We start from the raw sequence: 21,303 nt of genomic DNA on the forward strand, positions 1-21,303 counted from the left end.
GTCTGTCTTTACAAAGCAGATCGACATCAAATGAAGCTCGCTGAGTCGTCTCCGCCACAGATTAGACCGATTCTAAAGAATCACCTTCTCAGCCAAGAAGACTTTAGACATATCCTCTTGTCAGCTCTGATGTATTTCAGGAAAGTTTCAGTTGTCATAAAGGCCTATCTATAGAGCAGTTAGAAGGTGCAAAGTGAGCTGCATAAAAACACCGAGCCTGCTGATTTCCTTTTGAACGCTCAACACGCTGAAACACTCATCTGGCTCATCTGTGACTGTCAAACATCAACAAATATGAAGCTGAACGCGGGATGTTTCGATTTCTTTCATCACACCGGTTGATGACTAGCATCCTGTCCCCTTAAACGGCCCAAATATAGACCCTGTTTTATTTTGATTAGGACAATAAAAACTGTCTAATTGTAGCTTTGCATGTCTACATCTAAAAATATTTAGATGTAGAAATTCAACATGATAACTCACATTAGAAATACTTTAATGGTCATAAGTTTCAATTAATTTTAAGGTTTAATGCAACACTGAACCTTTTATGTTTTCCGTTTAGGTTGATGCAAACTGATAACATCGTATGAAATGTAACACCAATGGATATGAATTTTAGTTAAAGCATTTCAGAGGTGATGTAGAAAAAAGAAACCACACTTTTATTTGATTCTTTATGATCTCAAACTTTAATCTGCCTTTTCTTTGATCTCTTTAACATTTCAATAGACAATGCGTTCTTATCTGTTAATGTTTTTCACATTTTTTCTTGTTACAACTAAGGTTATGTTCATTACTGTAAAAAGGCCCATAGCTGGATATTGGTTATTTGTTCTCCAGGTGAAGTTTTATATTGTTAAAACAATTTACAGTATTTTATTGTTTATCTTTTAACTCTTTACTATTGTGTTATTCTTAAATACATGTACAGGGAGTTTCTGTTCGATTCTATTTAATCACCATTTCTTCCCTTCAGATCCAATTCCAAAGTTTGCTGTGAAAGTATGTCAGGTTACATAATTGAACTTCTATTCTATTCTATTCACTTTATTTCTATAGCACCAATTCACATCATGTCATCTCAAGGCACTTTCCAGTTCACCAGATCATCCAGTCAGGTTGATTCAAAGTTTTCTATCTAAGGAAAACCAGCTGATTGCATCGACTCATTGACTCTTCAGCAATCCCTCACACTAAGCATGCTTGTAGCGACAGTGGAGAGAAAAAACTCCCTTTGAACAGGAAGAAACCTTCCAGAAGAACCAGGCTCAGTGTGAGCGGTCATCTGCTGAGGCCCACTGGGGTTCAAGGAGACAGAAGCAGACATAGAAAAAGAAGCATAGATACAAAAGGCAACTGTCAACCAGCTCCACAGGCGGCCCCGTCCAGGAAACACACAGCCAGGCAGACGAGCTCCCAGCCAGCTCCCATGTCAGAGGATGAAGAGAGCACATCCAGTTAGTCACAGTCAGAGAAACAGGACTACACTGAAAAACAAGCTGATCTCAAATATCTATAAACAAAGGTGTTGATGGCAGCAGCACAGCTGATATTTCTCTCCAGGATGGAGTCAACAGACCAGATGAAGCTACTATGAGAAAAAGCAGAGAGAGCAGGGCAGATTATGCAGACTGAGAGAATAGAAGCATTTATTTTCTCATGAAATACATTATTAACCTTTAACACATTATATTTTAGTACACTTTATTATTTCTATCTGGACAGATCGGGAAGTGAAACTTTCCCCTACAACGTAATGATGACCGACACATAACAATTCATAATTGAGAAGTGGATGCAGTTTAAGGATGCATAAATAAAGGCTTATTTTACTCTGATATAAAATTCAGTTGCCTTCAGAAGGTTGCTGAATCTGACAGTCATGTTTTATTCTCCTTGTCATGATTCTGCATTTTTTGGGGAAAAAAAGGTACAAAAAGTTTCACTTTGATTCATAGTATTCTGTGTTTCTAGTTTATCGGTTTTATTTCCATTGTGTGTTGTTTTCTGGTTGTATTTGAATTCTTATGTATTTCTGGTTTACCCTCTTGAGTCAGTCTCCTTCTCCCAGCTCCCTTCTAGATTCTTCTGTCCACACCTGCTCCCAATCAGTTGATTACCACAGTCTTTGATCTGTTTGACATATATACTCCTCCTCCTCAGTTACTGTTTGTTGGTTCTACTTTGTTTCTAATGTGTGTTTACCCTGACATCTCCTAGATTTTGGTTTTCTGTTTTTTTGTTTGTTGCACTTTGTTTCAGTTGCCACCTTTTACTTATTATATCAACAAAATACCACCTCAGCTTCTGTCTGTGCATTCTGGTCCTCTAGAAACCTCCACACAACCTGACACTTCTAAATCCATCTGTTCAAATAAAAGCTTAAGAAAGCATCACAGTGATCAAAAACATGACAGAAAAGTTAACGTTACAAAGCTTTAAATGATTTTAAACAGGCAGTTAATCATAAGAGCATTACTGTTTACAAACCTGGACATGACAGCTCATCTAAAGTGAGAGGCAAGGCAGTAAGACCTTAGAGGAAAGTGCTGTTAAAGAACGCATTTAGATTTTGCATGCAAGCAATAGGGGAGAAAAAGCAAACAGACAGAAGATCCTGTTTGATTAGACTAGAACAGAACTTTTTTGACAGACATGCAAAAAGCTAAAATGGTGCCGCATGGCAGCTTGATGCTGTCAGAATGATTTTCTTCAACAGGATGCAGAAGCTAGTCAGATTTGGGTGAAGAGGGGAGCTAATTTAGAAATTAATGCCAGAAGCAACAAAGTCAAAGGTTATTTCCCAGCAACTCTAAACAGCAGAGTTACAATAGAACGAGTAAAATTAGAGCATATCTATTTCTATTTCTGAAGTCAATATCTAAATTCCATAGAATATTTTTGGTTAAACTAACAGTCAAACCCGTCTCGGTTTTGGAGCTAAGTTTTCTTTTGAGTTTTCAGTTTCGCTTTGATCCATGTTTTTTTTTATTCCTATTTTGTTGTGTTTTTTGGATGTATTTGAGTTCTTAGGTATTTCTTGATTGCCCTCTCTTGCCTTTTTGGTGTTGGTCTCCTTTTCTCTAGCTCCCTTCTAGTATCCTCTGTTCACACCTGCTCCCAATCAGCTCATTAGTCCAGTCTTTGTTCTGTCTCCTATATATATTCTTCCTTTTGCAGTTCCTCAGTGCTGATTCCTCGTCTTTTCCTTACTCACCACATGAGTTTTCCCCTGAAATAGTCTGGTTTTTGGTTGCTTATATTTTGTACTTTGGTTTTTTGGTTTTTGCCTCAGCTATTTCATTAAATCCTAAAGAAGTCACCTCTGCCTCCTCACTTCTGCATTTCGATCCTCAAAACCTCAACCCAACCCCGATGCCTCTGTGTAGTTTCAGGTACAGTAAACCCTTGTTTATCGCGGGGGTTACGTCCCAAAAAGAACCTGCAATAGGCGAAATCCGTGAAATAGAAACCTTTATTTTTTTTACAATTATTATACAATGAAATACTCCATAAAACATTGAAATCAAGGAACAATAACTTTTTACAGGCCAAGCATTTGTTTAACAAATAAAAGTACTGTTTAAACGTTTGTTTTTTTTGTTTTTTTTTTTACAAATAACTACTGTACTGTAAAATAATATAGTTATAAATAAATAAGTAACAATTTTTAATTAATCATCAATACGAACTGAAGGGTTAATATTGCGGGGATCAGCACCACCCCACCGTGACGGATTGGAACGGAAGAAAATGAAAAATGATAATGAAAAAAAAATACAAAGCACAGCAGGACAAATAGTGACTGACGTTTACAGTACAGTATTTCACTGCTGTTTGACGTAGCCGCTGCATCCTGATTCTGCTCTGTGGCATTTTTTTCTTCTAAAGCCTGCGGTGCAGCTGTGTTTTTTGGAGAGAAGAACATAGTTATCGGTAGTTGTTGTTGCTCTTTTTTCTTCTGGGCCAAAAGATCCTTATAAACCGACATGCCACCATCGATTATGTTTGACAATAAAGTTTAGCGAGACCGTGAAAAGTGAACCGCGTTATAGCGAGGGTTCACTGTATTTGATAAATAAGTAGCCTGTACTTATAATGCACTTTTTCAAGTCAGGAGACTTGAACAAAACGCTTTACACTACATTCAGTCATTCACCCATTCACACACTGATGTCAGCCACAGCTGCCCTGGGGCTCACTGACAGAAGCGAGGCTGCCGTACACTGGCGCCACCGGGCCCTTGGTCCAACATCGGTAGGCAATGCAGGTGAAGTATCTTACCCAAGAACACAATGACACTGAAAGCCAGCCCTGGCTTTCAGTGTCATCTGCCGCTGCGTGTGACAGCACCATCATGCTGGGTTAGCAATGATGATGTCACCAGTGCGATAAAAATCAGGAAAACAAACAATGAAGAGCAAAATGGAAGGGAGCCAGGGCGTAGTCGGTGTACTTTATTTTTTCACTCTATTATCTGTCTGAATCCCTCTCACCAGAGCTGCTTTATGTTTATCGAATGTAAACAGAGTCGTTTTCGGCTTGTTAGATCAGAAGCGCCTGGTGCGGTGTGTTGACGTCCTTATGTTGTGTTCAATGGTGTCATGTAATTTAACTGGTCAAGCTGGCTCTGGTGTTCCCATAGCTGATCAGAGCACAGATGATTTTTAATGCGGGTCGCTTGTCAAGTCGTTTGACCCGGGTAGTCAGTAGCCAGATCTATATTGCCGAAAAAGGAGACATAAAAAAGGTTAAGAAGACTGATGCAGTAGTCTAAAGGGGGTGAAATAAAAGCATAAACTATCGTCTCTGGGTATCTGACACAAATGCTCTCACGTTTGAAATGTTCCTTAAATGATAAAAGCAGCTATGAACTAGTGATCAGAAAGCAGATGCACTTAACCTGAAAAGCTGCACATTTATTTGCAGCAAAATATAGTTAAAGTGCTGATTTGTAAGAACAAAAGATGAACAACCATGAATTGTTTCCCTTTAGGCCCCGTCCACACGAAGTCAAACCCTGGCCTAAACGCACAAATTTTTCACCAAACCAGCCTCTCATCCATACGAAGCCGGCGTTTCGGGGGTCTGTAAACAATCTTTTTTTTATCAGGCCTTCAGAGTGGGAAGATTTTGAAACGCCGTTTTCTCGTTTCCATCTTTACGCTCTAACCGCATTTTTTTTCTTACACGCATGCGTCATAGCGTCGCCTCTAAACACGCATGCGCGACACAGTATCAAACCAACAATGGCGCCGTACTGTGTTGAATGGTTGCTGCTAATGCTACTCACCCTGCTGTCGGGCTTACAACAGAATCTTCTTCTTCTGGAATATCTCCAGGAAGAACAGAGCAATATCGACCACATAGTTCAGCACCTGAATTTGACTGAACCACGAAAATGGACCCGCAGGGCAACCATGTATAAATATTACTGCGCATGCCCAACATTTCGTTGCCTGTTTTCGCCTATTTTTGCTTTGGCACCACAGCGCCACTTACAGGCCTGGCATACATTTTGCAGCGTTTTCATGCATTCGTGTGGTCGATGACATTTATTTTACGTCTCCGTCTTTACGACAAACGTTCTGGAAAATATTAGCGTTTCGTGTTCGTTTTGACTTTGTGTGACCAGGGCCTTAATTTGCATTACTTTGTTGTGGTTTCTCTCAACATCCCCCAAAAGAATCCTCCACTGGTTGTTGGCTGTAAGGAACGTAAAAAAAAAATACATGTATATAAAATGAAATAAATTGAAAACTTTGGCCAAATGCTGCATTTCTGATTTTTTTTTATCTATTTTTCTTAATTCTAACTTTTTTTTTTTTTTTTTTTTTTTTTTTTACCTCTATGGAAGATTTTCTCCTCAAATGTCCCTGAAGAAAGAATATCCGTGTCACTGTGTTAAATGTGCCTTTTAACTTAGATAACTGCAATTAAGAAATGACATAAATCCTTAATATAAGGCTTTATTCGACCTGCTTCAGATCTAAATACATTTTAATATCACACTGAGACAAACAAAACCTTTGAGGTAGAAATGTCAATTAGGGCTTTTCTCTCTAAATTGTAACACATTGTGTTCAACGTTGTCTCGCAGCAGCGAACCCGCCCTGTGTTCAGGCCTCCTGGTATGTCACACCCAGGTGATAGAGGAGGGCAGCTGGAAGAAGGGCTGATCAATCACTCTTAGATTGTCACAGACCTCCAGGCTTGTCTGGATGAATACATGAGTAGCTGGGGGGGTCCCAGTGGGAGATCTCCTGCTACCTCCCTTCATGTTTCCCTCTTTGTCCGGATTAGGGAGCATACACCCCCACAAAAGCCCAGTGAGGCATGGATCACAGTCTGATTTAAAGCAGGTACACTGAAAAAAAAAAGTGTAACATGTAACTGTTCATTCAAACTAATGACTGCCACTCTAAACTAAATAAAAATTATTAAAATTATTGATTTGATTTTGTAACTCATTCTTTTTGGATTTTGAGACATCAAGTTTGATCTAACCTGAACTAAATACACGTACAAAGGACCCAAAACAAAGTTTTTGATTTCTCTCAATGTGTATATTTATTCATGACCTGCAGGTAATTTTTATTATGATAAAGAGCATGACTTTTTACAAACCTGGACATGACAGCTCATCTAAAGTGAGAGGCAAGGCAGTAAGACCTTAGAGGAAAGTGCTGTTAAAGAATTATTTTTTGCATGCAAGCAATAGGGGAGAAAAAGCAAACAGACAGAAGATCCTGTTTGATTAGACTAGAACAGAACTTTTTTGACAGACATACAAAAAGCTAAAATGGTGCCGCATGGCAGCTTGATGCTGTCAGAGTGATTTTCTTCAACAGGATGCAGAAGCTAATCAGATTTGGGTGAAGAAGGGAGCTAATTTAGAAATTAATGCCAGAAGCAACAAAAATCAGAGGTTTTATGTGTTTGGGTCACATGTGAATTGCGCTTTGCACGCACTCAGAGCCCGTGAGAGAGCGCCATTTTTGTCGTCTCTACATCCTGGGTGGATTTTACCCATAAATAATTAGCAAAGCAGTTGCATATAATCAGTGTTATAGCTGGCGAGTTAATTAATTAATATTAGCTAGATGACATCTGAGAGGGTTTGTCGGTACCCGATCCGTCCTGGAAGCACAATCCCTTCTGCTCATGCGCTGTCGGCTCATTTGTAGCCTTGTGAGACCATCCTGATCTCGCGAGCTTCAAGCGAGCTTCAAGTTTTCACTCGCAGATCAGTCTGGAGACTCTCCGTTAAAGAAAATTTGGAGCCGTTCACCAAACGAACGTCCAATCAGCGTTGGCTTTGAGGCGGGTTGAGGTGTGACGCAACGAGAAGCGTGACAGTTCAGTCTAAAGAACATGGAGGCTTCAGCCGATGAAACTAGCGTTAGCGTGGCTATCAAGCAAGTTTTATCGGAATTACAGAGTATTTCTTCACTGAAAGAAGAGCAAAACACTGCTCTGGAGGCTTTTCTCAGAGGAAAAGATGTTTTGCTCTTCTCCCGACTGGTTTCGGCAAGAGTTTGATCTATCAATTGGCTTGTGCCTGGGCTTTCGTCGTCGCTCTGTTAGTACGTCATATGCTTCTTTGATCTGATTGGTTTATTTGGCCCGTCTATCACTAACATAGGCCAATCAGCTAACCAGTATTTTCGCCCCTTCCCAAAATTACTTCAACGGAATATGGATATGCGGAGCAAATCCATCTGGCATAGTCAGGTTAGCTCATTTGCGCATCCAGATATACATTCGGGTCGTCCTCGATTTATTTTGTTAAAAAGACCTAAATTACGTTTTCCCTCCCCAAAAACAGTAAACGTACCAAAATATAATGTCTTAATAATGTATTTCCTGAGGGAATAAATGCATTTAAATCCTTTATCACTCGTCTCTGTCCGATCTTCACCGGAAATAGGATCCTACGCTACTTCTTGTGGCTAACTTTTTTAGCTTTGGATTTAAAGATAAATCTAATCTTTTTTAGTTTTATGTTTTTGTTTCGTTTTAACCTTATGCTACATAGTGTGTAATCTAAAGAAAGAGGCAAATAAAATGCAGATAAAGATGGTTTAATCATATTTTGCCGGACTGCTCTGAGCATGTCCCATGATGACGTCAGAGAAGCAGTTTCATTAAGAAAATCTAAAAAGCATCAAAATTATCTCACAAAAGCCATAGAAAAATTTTTAAAAGATGTGTATTACTATTCTTTAGTGAGTTAAAGATGGAAATAAGTCGTTTTGGTACAATAATTACATTATTTATGGAATGTATATCTGTTTGCGCATGTGCAGGACGGATCGGGTAGTGACAGGGTTTACCGATAATTTTATGACAATAAGTCGCTAACGTTAGCTAACCAAAAACCCTCGCTCATTAAACAGGGCTACATCAAGAGCTTAACAAACATTGCTTGAAGGTACAGTGTGGAGTTTTGTTCGAGTTTAATGCTGGATACCCGCCATCACTGGCAGCCTCAGCCTCCAGTGTTATAAAGAGCAGGAGGGCTGTTATGGCTAGCATGTTAGCAACGGATGCTAACTGCTACCGTTTGCTGAGGTTACTTAACGTCAATTTACACCACCTGGATTTAGACCATTTAAAAACTATATTAACAATTAATAAATACATTTAAAGTAATCTGTTGGCCAGGTGTTTTTTTTATAGAGTTTATAAGATGGAAAATGGAATTTTATTTTTTAAGTAAAGTCAAATTGAATGTGAAAATTATAATTTGGTTATATTTATATTCATTAACTGGAGTAAGTACATTAGGTTGGTTCAATTTCAATATATTAGTTTGGTTCATCAAATGAAATCATTTGGAACAGGGCAAAGATTTTAAGTTGGGTCACGTGGAGTATTATTGATTTACATCAACGTGAAATAATCAGGTCCTAACAAGGGATTAAATTCAGATTCTGCAAAGTCAAATATTGTAAATGTGCAATCTGGACGTAATTTTTTAAAATTTGAGCAAGGTTACACTTTTCCAGTCTACGGCACCAGTTAAGGCAAAGTATCGTTTGTGAAATTCAGGAAGTCAAGAATGGTTGGAAGAATGATTTGAAAAGGGAATCATTGGTCGGTTCTGCAGAAAGGAGCCTGATTTTGATGTTAAAATGAAATAATATTAGAATCAGGAGTCATTCAGGTGTCGACAGAGAACTAATCAAATATTTGCTGCAAGAAGGACAGTCTCCTTCTTTATTGCACAGCAGACGGATGTTAAACATTATATTCTAATGTTGGGTGATCATTTATAATGTTTTGATTGTGCAAAGTTTGTGCACATTTTCTTTCAATCTAAAGACACATTTAAAGATATGAAACATAAAACCGTATTTTATCTCTTATGAGTCTTTTAATGACATGCCGAACACTGTAAAAAAATAATGCAACCACTTTTGGCATTCACTTAATCATATTTACTTTAAGACAATTGTTTTGTCCTAAATTCTAATAGTGTTAAAGTAACTAAATATGCTTAAGTAAAATCGAAAAAGGTTGCATTATTTTTTTCAGTGAACTCCCATCTCCATTTACAGTCTCTCAGCTCCTCATTCCTGGTAAACTTCCACCCCCTCAGGCACAGACGCCCTGAAAAAGGTAATATCCTTGACATCCCACCTTTCAATAAGAGCCTGGCAGATTTATGACGCATCCAGCTGAGAGGAAGATTTTTAGAGTTCCAGGGGGTCAAGAGAAGGAAACAAATAAAAGGCTCATTCAGACCAGCAGGCTGAGATAAGGATCATTCCAGACCTAATTACTTTCAAATTAAAAGATTAGAAATCTTTGACATTCTTTGAAGCTGTTTCCTGGTTGTAAATGTCTCATATATGTTCAATGCAGTCTGTTGGTCAGAACTTTTCCTTTTACCACACTGGAGAAACGATCTACAAATAAGTAAAAACCTTGATTTGAGTTTGTAAATGAGATAGTTTGACAATGGAATGAGTATTTTTATTATTAAAAGATAATTAGATAATATGCACTTGAAATAAGACAATGCAATTGTGTTTTCTTATTTTAAATGTAAATCGTCTTGTTCCATTGGCAAAGTGTCTCATTTACCTCCTCAATCCAAGAACAAATGCATTTATTTTAAGAAAAACTGACTGATGTAGATTTTAGTGATAGACTGTAGGATGTTTCTCAGAAAGGCCGGTCCTGAGAGGGATTATCAGACTAAATGCATTCTACTTCTGGCTGGAAAAAGGTTCCCTGGTTTGTCTTTGAAAGCATCTCAGCTCTCTGAATGTAGTCAATACACATTGACTTCAAAGTGGAGGATCAACACCTTGGTTAGGTGTGATCTGCTCCATGTTAGCTGTGTAATCCCCTCTTTAAGTGGATTCAGTCCATTCTTATGCTAAACTTTTTTGTTTCATTTGTTTATTAGCTTTTTTTTAATGATTTTTGTGAATGGACACAATCAAACTCTTCAGAATTTTTTTATTAAAACAAGAGATAAACATAAATATGTGCGTAAAAATGAATAGAAAGTGCAGATAAAAGAATTTACATATATATTTTTTTATCATGTGGATCCACGGTGTCTCCGCCTGGAAGCAAAGCCCTCCCCGGATTCCTTCTTTGCACAGACATGCTTGACTATAACCTGGGAGCAGTCCTCGCAGTTGACTCTGCAGCACCAGTGGAACTTGCAGTTGCAGCTGCTCACCACCTCTGTGCGCATCTCCTCCACTCTCAGGCCGCATTCATGGCACAGCCTGCGGCAGCTCCTGCGCTCCCACTGGCTCAGCCCCGCTCCTGGTTGCAGACACTCCCTGCCCTCGGTGCCCTGGAGCCCTAAGCTGGCGTTCCTCCTGCAGTAATCGGGCGAGTCCTCCAGGTAGATGAGCTCCGTCTGGGCTACGTTTCCAAACGCGTCCAGGATGGCGCCGCGGCTGTCCGCGCTGTTTCCAGCCTTCACGCGCTTCTTGTCGATGTCCAGCTTCTGAGCCTGATTGTATTTGATCTTTAAGTAATTACCGACCTCTCTAAAATCAGACAGCTGCGTCCAGCACGTCTGCAGGCTGCAGCTCTCGGACATGCCGTGGCACCTGCAGATGCGTTTCACTGTGGCCTTCACTGCCTGGTGGGAGGAGAGGAAATCAGTGCGTCTGCAACAAACTGGCTGCTATTTAGTTAAAATAATAATAATAAAAAAGTCCTTACTAGGCGTCCTGCATCGTTGTTGTGCAGATTAACAGCAGCTCTTGAGTCCTGTCCCGTCTCCTGCGCGTCCACATACTGTTTGGAAATCCTTTCCCCAAAATCCAGGTTGTCGCTGCAGCCCCCCCATAACCAGCCGCGGCCTCCTTGCATGCAGAAAAGTAATGATTAAATTCATATTCAGCACCTTCGGGTTTATCTCTGTCATTTTGTGAACCTCACCAATTTTCCCATTGTTGGAAACATCACAGCCACAGTTTTCCAGGTCTCCCAAGCTGCAGTTCCTGGTCAGAGTGAACATGACCCCAGCAGCACTGATGGCATGGACGAAAGAGGTTTCTCTGGTGGCTAAAGGGACATTTAAATGATCATAAAGTCAACCTGACAATACATTTATTTGATATTTTCTTTAAAATAATGTAGAAAACTCATCGAGGAGTTACGGAAGAGGATTAGGGCCAGTGGGAAAAAAAAAGTTAACTGATTTTTAAATTTTATTTCAGTTTAGTATGGGAAAAAAAGTCAGAATTCTGAGATTAAAGTCAGAATTTTTTTGACTTTTTTATTGTCAGAATTTAGTCAGAATTTTCAGAAAAAAGTCAGAATTCTGAGATTAAAGTCAGAATTCTGACTTTAATCTCAGAATTCTGACTTTTTTCTGAAAATTCTGACTAAATTCTGACAATAAAAAAGTCAAAAAAATTCTGACTTTAATCTCAGAATTCTGACTTAAATCTTAGTATTCTGAGATTAAAGTCAGAATTTTGACTTTTTTTCTCAGAATTCTGACTTTTTTATTGTCTTTTTTAAAGTCAGAATTCTAACTTTTTTCTCAGAATTCTGAGTAAATTCTGACAATAAAAAAGTCAGAATTCTGACTTTCATCTCAGAATTCTGACTTTTTTTCTTAGAATTATAAGATTAAAGTCAGAATTCTGACTTTTTTTCTTAGAATTATAAGATTAAAGTCAGAATTCTGACTTTAATCTTAGAATAATAAGAAAAAAAGTCAGAATTCTGAGATTAAAGTCAGAATTCTGACTTTATCCCCATAGTAAACTGAAATAAAATTTAAAAATCAGTTAACTTTCTTTTTTCAGTGGCCCTAATCCTCTTCCGTAAGGAGTAGCTCTTAAAATGATCCTACCTCTTTTGAGTCCTTTGGGTTGGGTTGCGCTGTCAGGACAGTTCCACCTGTCCAAAGCAAACTGGTGTTTACATTCCTCGATGCCGCTCTGGGTGCCCACCTGCACGCTTTTTGCATAGGTCAGATAGGCCTGTAACAGAGACAATCATGCAGTAATCCGGAAATGAAATCTATTATGAGCTGCAAGGAGATCTGTTTACCTTTGGTCCTGTCATGAGGAAGTTACTGCCCACCCTGGGAGGGAAAATACAAAACATTATTTTTCTTTTCTATTTATTCCCCAAATAAGATAAAAACTAATTGTTTCTTACCAGGTGTGTCCTGTGTGCATTTCAAGGTTCAGAAAAAGTAGCCAAAGAATGAAACCCTCCATCTTCATCTGCAGGATATTCCTGAGGAGCTCTGTGTAATTTTCTACAACTTTCCACTTTATTTCTAAGAGAACTAATGGAGAAGCAGTTTTTTTTTCTGCTTCCGGCCCAGAGGATCTGATTGGCTGCTGGATCAGGGAACGCCTTTATGCGCACATCAAAGTGATGACCCTCCTCTCCCCTCCTGTGCTGCAGGACACCAGGATACCAATATACAAACGAAGCTAAAGATGAGATCGAGCCTTAAATGTTTCAGAAAATATTTATTAACTTAGAAAAAAATGTATAATTTATAGCAAAAGTTTAAAAACCAAGCAACTTTTTTTTTTTTTGGTCAGGCATCGATTTTTAAAATAAATTCAGTCAAAATAATAAAAAAAGTGCAATAATAAGCATTATATAATATATCATCCAGATAAAACACCCGTCAGGTTTCCAATAAGTCCATAATAGTGAACTATTTCCATGTCCATAGATGGATCCACGTCAGTGTCGCGGTTTGCGCTTTGTTTTATTCTGCTGTTTCCTCGCACCGTCTTTACGCGAGCAGTAATATTTAGTGACAATCTGTGTGCATCGTTCACACTTGACGGTGCAGCACCAGTGAAACTTGCAGTTGCAGCTGCTGACCACCTCAGTGCGCCTCTCCACCACTCTGAGGCCGCATTCATGACACAGCCGGCGGCAGCTCCTCCTCTTCCACTGAGGCATGGTCCTGTCGCCCTTCAGGCACTCCCGCCCCTCTGTGCCCTGCACCCCCAGGCTCTGGTTCTTCATGCAGTAATTGGGGGAATCCTCCAGGTAAACTAGCTCCGTTTTGGCGATGCTCCGAAAGGCGTGCGCTATGGTCGTCCTGCTCCCCGCGCTGTTACCAGCTCTCACTGGCTTCTTGTCCACCTCCAGCTTCCTGGCGTTCCGGTGCTTCATCCTCAGATAGTTCCCCACCTCTCTGAACTCGGCTAATTGCACCCAACAGGTTTGGATGCTGCAGCTTCCAGAAACTCCATGACATTTGCAGACCCTCCTCATAGTTGCTTTGACCGCCTGTCAAAGAAATCAATGTTTTACCTTAATGACTTAAATTTGAATGTTTTGCATGTGCGAAAATAATAAGAATAATAATTAAAAATAAAAAATAAATGCAAAAATCCGCACCAGTCTTCCTGCTTCATTGTTGTGGAGATTGACTGCTGCGCGTGAATCTTGTCCATCTTCCAGGGCGTCAACAAACTGCCGGGAGATCTTTTCTCCAAACGCTATATTGTCGCTGCATCCTCCCCAGATCCATCCTCTGCCTCCTAAAGCCAACAAACACAAAACAGGTTATAGAAATGTTAATAGAATAGACATCCATTATCTGTTCTAGGTTGTGCCCCTCTCTTCTTGTCCCTTTTCTTCTTGTTTTCCTCTCTATGTTTTGTACTCAGCTGACTTTTCATGCTGTCTCTAAAGGAATGAAAGATTTTTTCCAATCACTAAGCTCACTTAGCTGATTGCTCCTTCCTGTGTTTCCAAAAAGGCCAAAGTAAATAACCCAGTCCTTCTTTTCACTGTAGACAGGCCATGATCTGCTTATCTGTTCTCCATTTTTCATTTGGATGAAATAATAGCTGCATGAATCATGACAGCAGACAAGATAGAGGAGAGCAGGAGGCGGGGTTACCAATCTACTTGCTCTGGAGAGCAGAGTTCGCTGCTTTTAGATGTTGTCTCCAAAGTCTCCAGTAGCAGAAAAAAAGTCTCTAGATTTGGCGCTAGGAGCTTTTTAGAAATCAAAGTTCTAGAGGGGTCTGAAAAGTGGCTAAATGTAGCGACTAAAGCGCTAAGTTGGCAACACTGCTCTTTGCATGGTTTGTTTTCAAATGGTTTGCTGCTGTCTGTTTGGACCTTTCTGAACATGTGCAGCAAATGGACTGATCCAATATGGTGGACACTGAAGGGGGGGGGCTGAGACACACTTAATATTATCAGAAACTTAATGTGCACAAATAAGGGTTAGGTGTATTAACATAGTTTTATGGGGCCCCCAGAAACTTGGGGCCCTAGGCAACTGCCTAGTATTGCCTAATGGCAATCCCCCTGCCAAATATAGTGTATGGTTCATTTAACCTTATTTATTTATTTTTATTATTATTATTATAAATAAGGCAACAAAGAATACTAATAAATGCGAACCTGTCTGTCCAATCCTTGTGTCATCGCAGCCGCAGCTGTCAAAGTCCCCCATGCTGCAGTTCTTGGTGAGCGTGTACATCACTCCAGCAGCGCTGATTGCGTGCACAAACGACGTCTCCTTTGTGGCTAAAATAAAAGACAAAAACAAGAAAAAATAAAGCTCACCAATCAACAGAAAATACTTGGAAGCATACGTGCGTAAAAGCCAAAAAGATGGTGTGAGCGCACATCCATGAATTCATGCAGACATATAACTGATTGCGGTAAATAAATAATAGACTAACCGATGCGGAGGCCGTTCAGCGTGGACAGCTGAACCGTGCTTTCTGGACAGTTCCACTTCTCCCAAGCGAACTGGTGTTTGCACTCTTTTATTCCGCTCTGCGCGCCCATCTGCACGCTGCTGGCGTAGGTCAGAAACGCCTTAGAGAGAAAGAAAGATGCTTTTAAAAAGTGACGATAAAAAATAAAACTACAAAAACAGAGGAATAAAAGTAAATAAAACAAAAAAAAAACGGAATTAAGGACAGAAGTTTGTGCGTCTCCAAAACAGATTTTACGCATTACCTTTGGGCCGGTCATGAGGAAATTATTCCCTGTCCTGTGAAGAGAAAACAAGATAAGCAAATTTAAGAATAAAATTTGAAAAGTTAAACTATAGAAATTAATTCTCCAAAAAAAAAAAAAAAAAATTGACATACCAAGTGGAAGCATGTTGGAAAAGACAGAGCATAGAGAAGATCGTGGCTGGGAGGACATTCAGATGCGCCATGACGGCTAGTTTGATGGTGTTCCAGATGTGTGCAGCAGGAGAGAAATTGGAAAAGTGATGCTGCTGCTTCCCTACTCGCTCATGATATTTATACTCTCTCTGCCTTGCAGCTGACGCATCAATGTGAAAATGCGTCAAGGACGACATTAATTGCCGCGTCCCACTGACTAACAGGGAGCCGTTGGTGCATAAGCGCACTTCAAAGAATGTTGGACAGCCCCTCATTCACCTGTCCTTCCCAGGACCCAAACCTTATGCCTTTCCCACGAGTATAAGCTTAATGAGAGCACAACCGTTAAATAAATCCATGGATTACTAGATGGTTATTTTTTTATCATAAGCAAATGCGCAGAATTTTTATGCATAGATATAACGGAAGGAAAGCATGGTGGAGTTTGTTGTGTTCATTTGGGGAAATTGCACCGCTGTTCCCCAGGAGGAGACCCTGGTTCTACAAAAAAAACCTCAAAGCTTTGCAGGCTGAACGCCATATAGTAATGTAACCCCCCCCCCCCCCCCGACACGTTGGTTGGAATTGACACGGCCATGATAATAGGATAATAGATGTTTCCCTGGGAAACAACTGCGTGTGAAAAAAGTCTGGAATTTACAGGAGCGCAAATACGCTCCTTTTACGCCTCAAATCGTTTTATTGGACAGAAACTAATTTTATTTTATGTATTTATTCATTTGTTACAAAACACAATAAGAACAAGTTTGGTTTTCTCTAAATAAATAGATTATCCCAATTAGTCTTAAGCTTTTCTTGATTTCATACCATCAACGTTCATCAGGACAGTTTCTGCCTTTTCGCTAAACTGCTACTAAATTAATGTGTCCAAGGCAGTGATTAGGGTCAGAGTTTTTCATTAAATCCCCTCCAAAACACTTAAAATCCCTTAAAACAACAATCCACTCAGCGAGCAGAACAATAGAGGAGCGGCTGGGAAGGCCGAAGGTGAGGATAATCCTTTCTAATTAGATATCACCCACATTCATTTCCCCCCGCAAGACAGAAACCAAAAACCAGCATCATGATCTGCGCTTTACTAAAAGCTTTACGGCTTTTAATCGGTTAATAATGACAGCAGACAATAAGAGCTGCATGATTTAGGAGCATCGAAACTATCAACCATTTAATAAATGACAATAGCATTTTATTAACTGTTTTTAACGCGTAAACGCAGCGTTTCACTTAGAAAAAAAACTAAATGCATGTCTAGTCTGTTCGATTTTTATAAGATAAGCCAGTTTGTCTTGAATACACGTTGAAGATGTGATATATGAAGTCATTAAAGCGTCCCGGCTGTCTTGATTTGGCGCAGCAGTGTGAGCGGAGAGGAATGGAGCAATAAAGGCGCAGAAGGTGACACTTCTGACAGGCTGCTGTAGGTGGCAGGACTGGAGACGCCAGTCCTGGAGCTGGGGGGGTTAATGGGGTGTTATGGCAGGTGATCTTTAAATAAATGGCCCAACATTATGGTTAAAGATGCTGTAATTGAATTCAATAATAGGCTGTTTGTGTCTCATCATAAGTTGTTGCTTGAATTATTGGATAGCTTTACTGGTGATTTTATCAAAAACAATGGAGTTCACATGATTTTTATCATCTTTATTGTTTTCCATTGGTATTATTATTATTATATTTAACAAAATTAGAGTTAGAAAAATTTTATTTTCTACACACAAGTGTAAACAAAAAGAAATGTCGTTAACAGCTCTCTAGAAAATGTCATTTTTTTAAAGTGCAGGTAAGCAGCAGGGATAAAAACATTGTGATGAAAAAAGTGATGTAGCATATGATTTTATAGTTACAGTTCCAACTTCCATTTTTTTATAACTTATAACTTTATTATTAATTATAAAAATTGAACAGAGGTTTCATGATTCCCTTCATTTTTCAACAAATATTTCATCTATTTAGTTTCAGTTTATTTCTATAGCGCCAATTTACAGCACATGTCAACCACATAATCCAGCCAGACTGATTCAAAGTTTTCTATCTAGAGAAAACAGTCATTGACTCTTCAACAATCCCTCACACTAAGCATGCTTGTAGCGACAGTGGAGAGGAAAAACTCCCTTTTAATATGAAGAAACCTCCAGCAGAGCAGGCTAATTTACTTATTTATTTTGGTGCCTATTGCAGATTAATTATTATTATGCCAGAAAATTTGTAATGAGAGGGTTTATAACATAGTTGCTACAGATTCTGTCCAAAATAAAGATGGGGATCTAGAAAATGATCAGGAATTTGTGTAAAAAAAAAAAAAAAAAAAAAACTTGGTACAAAGATAGAAATATAGGGGATGTATGATTTGGATGTTTTTTTTTTAAATGGTGCTATATCAATATGCTATATCAACAATCATGTTTGAATTAATTTTATTCCCTAATCCCAGACTAAACATGTTAATGAAACTGGGATTTTTAAAATGGATTCTTAATGAAGAAAAACAAGTAAAAAACCCTGAAACAAATCACCTGACTTGCAACACAAAGCAGAACCTCCTATAGATGGCAAACAGGAGTTTCTCTGTCGTGATTGGTGACCACTGCTCCTCAAAGACATCGCTGCCCTGTTGGGTGCCACAGGGATCTGTTCTCGGCCCTATTTTGTTTTCTTTATATATGCTACCTCTGGGATCAATTATAAAAAAACATAACCTGTCTTTTCACTTATATGCCGACGGCTTGCAGATATATTTGCCCTTGAAACCAAACGAAAAAACTGCATTCACTGCTACTGGACTGCATCACAGATATAAAGCAGCAGCTGTCACAGAACTTTTTGCACTTAAACGACAGCAAAACCAAATGCATGTTGTTTGGTTCTCCATCAATTTCAAATGTTCTCGCCACAAACTCCAGCAATCTAGCCCCCTTTTTTAAATGCCATGTCAGAAATCTCGGGGTAACATTTGATAATGGGCTCAAATTTGACAAACAGATTAGCTCCGTTGTCGGCTCAAGCTTTTTCCAGCTCCGTCTTTTGGCCAAAGTCAAGTCTTTTCTCAGTCGGCACAATCTTGAGAAGGCAATCCATGATTTCATTAGTTCAAGACTGGACTACTGCAATGCCCTTTACGTCGGCCTCAGTCAGTCAACAATTTCTCGTCTCCAACTTGTGCAGAACGCTGCTGCCCGATTTTTAACAAACACATCCAGACGTGAACACATTACTCCTGTGCTGTCGTCACTCCACTGGCTTCCAGTCCGTTTTAGAATCGATTTTAAACTTCTGCTGTTTGTTTTGCCCCCTCTTACTTGTCTGAGATTTTAACTTTCCGCAATTGTGGAAGAGCTTTACGCTCCTCGGGTCAGCCTCTGTTAGAGGTCCCTAGGTCAAGGCGATCGTTCTTTTGCCGACGCTGCTCCCAGACTGTGGAACAAACTACCCCCTGACATCCGCACCACTACTGACCTCAGCCTTTTAAAAAAAAAGCTTAAAACCCACTTTTTTAATTTAGCTTTTAATTCTGACTATAATACTGTGTCTTAGATGTCATCTTTCTGTGTATTCCTTTCTATGCACCTCTGGAAGGCTTTTAATGTCCTGCATCGCTGCACCACTACAGCACTTTTAATTATATCTTGTATGTTTTTATATGTGTTATGTTTATTTTTATGGCTTTGTTGTAAAGCACTTTGGGTACCATTTGGCTATTGTAAACGGCTATACAAATAAATTTGATTTGAAATTTGATTTGATATAGATGGTGACTCTGAAATGGGCAAAGTCTGAAAATATCAATCATTCATCTCATTTAAAAACAACTGTGGAAATATTACAATTCTTGTAATTTGTGCATTTTTGTTAAGCAGAAAAAAATGCTGAAAAATGTATTGATGAAAGACACAAAATTTTAGTTTAGGGTCAATTTAATAAAAAATGCATGACACTGCATCATCACTGTAAGAAAAAGTTAAACACAGCAAAACACTGTTAAACCAAATATTGTCATTTACTTTATTAAATACATTAAATTACTGTGTTGAATATAGAAGTCACAGTGATTTATGGTGAAAATAAATATATATGCATGCATTTTACAAGAACGTACTATATAAAGCTTCTAACTCAAAGCTATTTCTGACATTTTGAATTGAAAAATCTTCCTGGATGGAAGAGAAAGGACTTCAAACTTGGAAACAAAGGATTTTTTTTTTTTCACTTTTTTGGAAAGAAAGTACTGCACACATAGAAATATTAAAACAAAGAATTCTGAAGGAATTTTTGGGATATAACTACAGGTTTCTATCACAGGATATAATTATTAATTGTGAAGTAAACATTAACTTTATTTTTTAGTTAATCAAAATGTTTCAAAATTTAGTCTACTGTAAAAATATTAACAATGAAACATTGGACAAATCAGAAATAACAGCAAAAACAAAAATATTGGCCTTGGTTATAGAAAACATTTAAACTCCACCAGTGAAAGTAGTAAATTCCATCCTTTGTTTTTAATGCTTCTTCATTTCATGTTTTTTGGAGAAAAATGAAAAAATCAAGTATGATTGAAGAAATAAGAAGTAAATTTAAAGTTGAAAATTTGTAAAAATTAAGTTAAAGGAATAGTACACCCAAAACATGATTAGCCTTCATTTTCTACTCACCCCCATGCTGAACAACACTCTGGAGTACTTTTTTGATATCTCAAATGCATCTGGAGATCTGGGAGGCTTCTTGCTGTCTGCTGACATTCAAATAATGGAGGTCTATGGCGCCCGAGGCAGAAAGGTCCATAAAAGTCCACAAAAAACGTGTCAATATTCCTCCATACTGCTCGTCCAATGTATTCCAAGTGTCCTGAGTGGGTAGCGTCCATAATTTACTTGAAACGAAGTCATTTCGAATCTTTTTAGAGCATAAACAGTAGTGTATAGGATTTCCTAAAAGCGCGTTCACGAGTCTACGGAAACCGCGGCAGACCAAACCAGACGAAAGTGCGCATTCAGCGTCTGCTCTGCCGATAATGCAAGCGTAGAAGAAGAAATGTGCTGTTTACCTGTGCAAAGAAAGAAACAACGAAAGAAAAATGTCTGAGGACTTCAGTGTTGAGGAAGAGCATGAGTTCTTTGCCGAGCTGAATGCGCACTTTCATCTGGTTTGGTCTGCCGCGGTTTCCGTAGACTCGTGAACACGCTTTTAGGAAATCCTATACACTACTGTTTATGCTCTAAAAACATTCTAAATGACTTCGTTTCGAGTAAATTATGGACGCTACCCACTCAGGACACTTGGAATACATTGGACGAGCAGTATGGAGGAATATTGACACGTTTTTTGTGGACTTTTATGGACCTTTCTGCCTCGGGCGCCATAGACCTCCATTATTTGAATGTCAGCAGACAGCAAGAAGCCTCCCAGATCTCCAGATGCATTTGAGATATCAAAAAAGTACTCCAGAGTGTTGTTCAGCATGGGGGTGAGTAGAAAATGAAGGCTAATCATGTTTCGGGTGTACTATTCCTTTAAGATCTACAGACAGCCTGTTATCTTTCCTGGTTTTAGGCCATTTGAGGTCTGAGGAAAAAATTGAAATTAACCTGAGTAGAAAGGAGGCTGGTTTTTTTTTTTTTTTTTAGTTTCTTTCTTTGTTTTCTTTCATTTTTTTTTATTTTGGATGCCAGGT

At 38.9% G+C, this 21,303-nt stretch overlaps 2 protein-coding genes across 2 annotated transcripts; both read right to left on the reverse strand.

Moving 5' to 3' along the window:
• Window positions 1-10,466: 10,466 nt before the first annotated feature.
• On the reverse strand, window positions 10,467-12,754 carry LOC119780974 (protein Wnt-8-like). The gene is made up of 6 exons (XM_038281259.1): window positions 12,658-12,754; window positions 12,547-12,580; window positions 12,347-12,476; window positions 11,422-11,547; window positions 11,203-11,345; window positions 10,467-11,119 (listed from the first exon to the last, which is right to left on the reverse strand). The coding sequence occupies exons 1-6, from the start codon at window positions 12,723-12,725 to the stop codon at window positions 10,562-10,564; spliced, it is 1,059 nt and encodes a 352-aa protein (XP_038137187.1). The 5' UTR covers window positions 12,726-12,754; the 3' UTR covers window positions 10,467-10,561.
• A 302-nt stretch (window positions 12,755-13,056) lies between these two features.
• On the reverse strand, window positions 13,057-15,719 carry LOC119780975 (protein Wnt-8a-like). Its single transcript, XM_038281260.1, has 6 exons — window positions 15,594-15,719; window positions 15,460-15,493; window positions 15,177-15,315; window positions 14,893-15,018; window positions 13,873-14,015; window positions 13,057-13,761 (listed from the first exon to the last, which is right to left on the reverse strand). The coding sequence occupies exons 1-6, from the start codon at window positions 15,662-15,664 to the stop codon at window positions 13,204-13,206; spliced, it is 1,071 nt and encodes a 356-aa protein (XP_038137188.1). The 5' UTR covers window positions 15,665-15,719; the 3' UTR covers window positions 13,057-13,203.
• Window positions 15,720-21,303: the final 5,584 nt, after the last annotated feature.

This window comes from Cyprinodon tularosa, unplaced genomic scaffold (genome assembly GCF_016077235.1).
Source record: "Cyprinodon tularosa strain WSP-4 unplaced genomic scaffold, ASM1607723v1 ctg169, whole genome shotgun sequence".
NCBI lineage: Eukaryota > Metazoa > Chordata > Actinopteri > Cyprinodontiformes > Cyprinodontidae > Cyprinodon > Cyprinodon tularosa.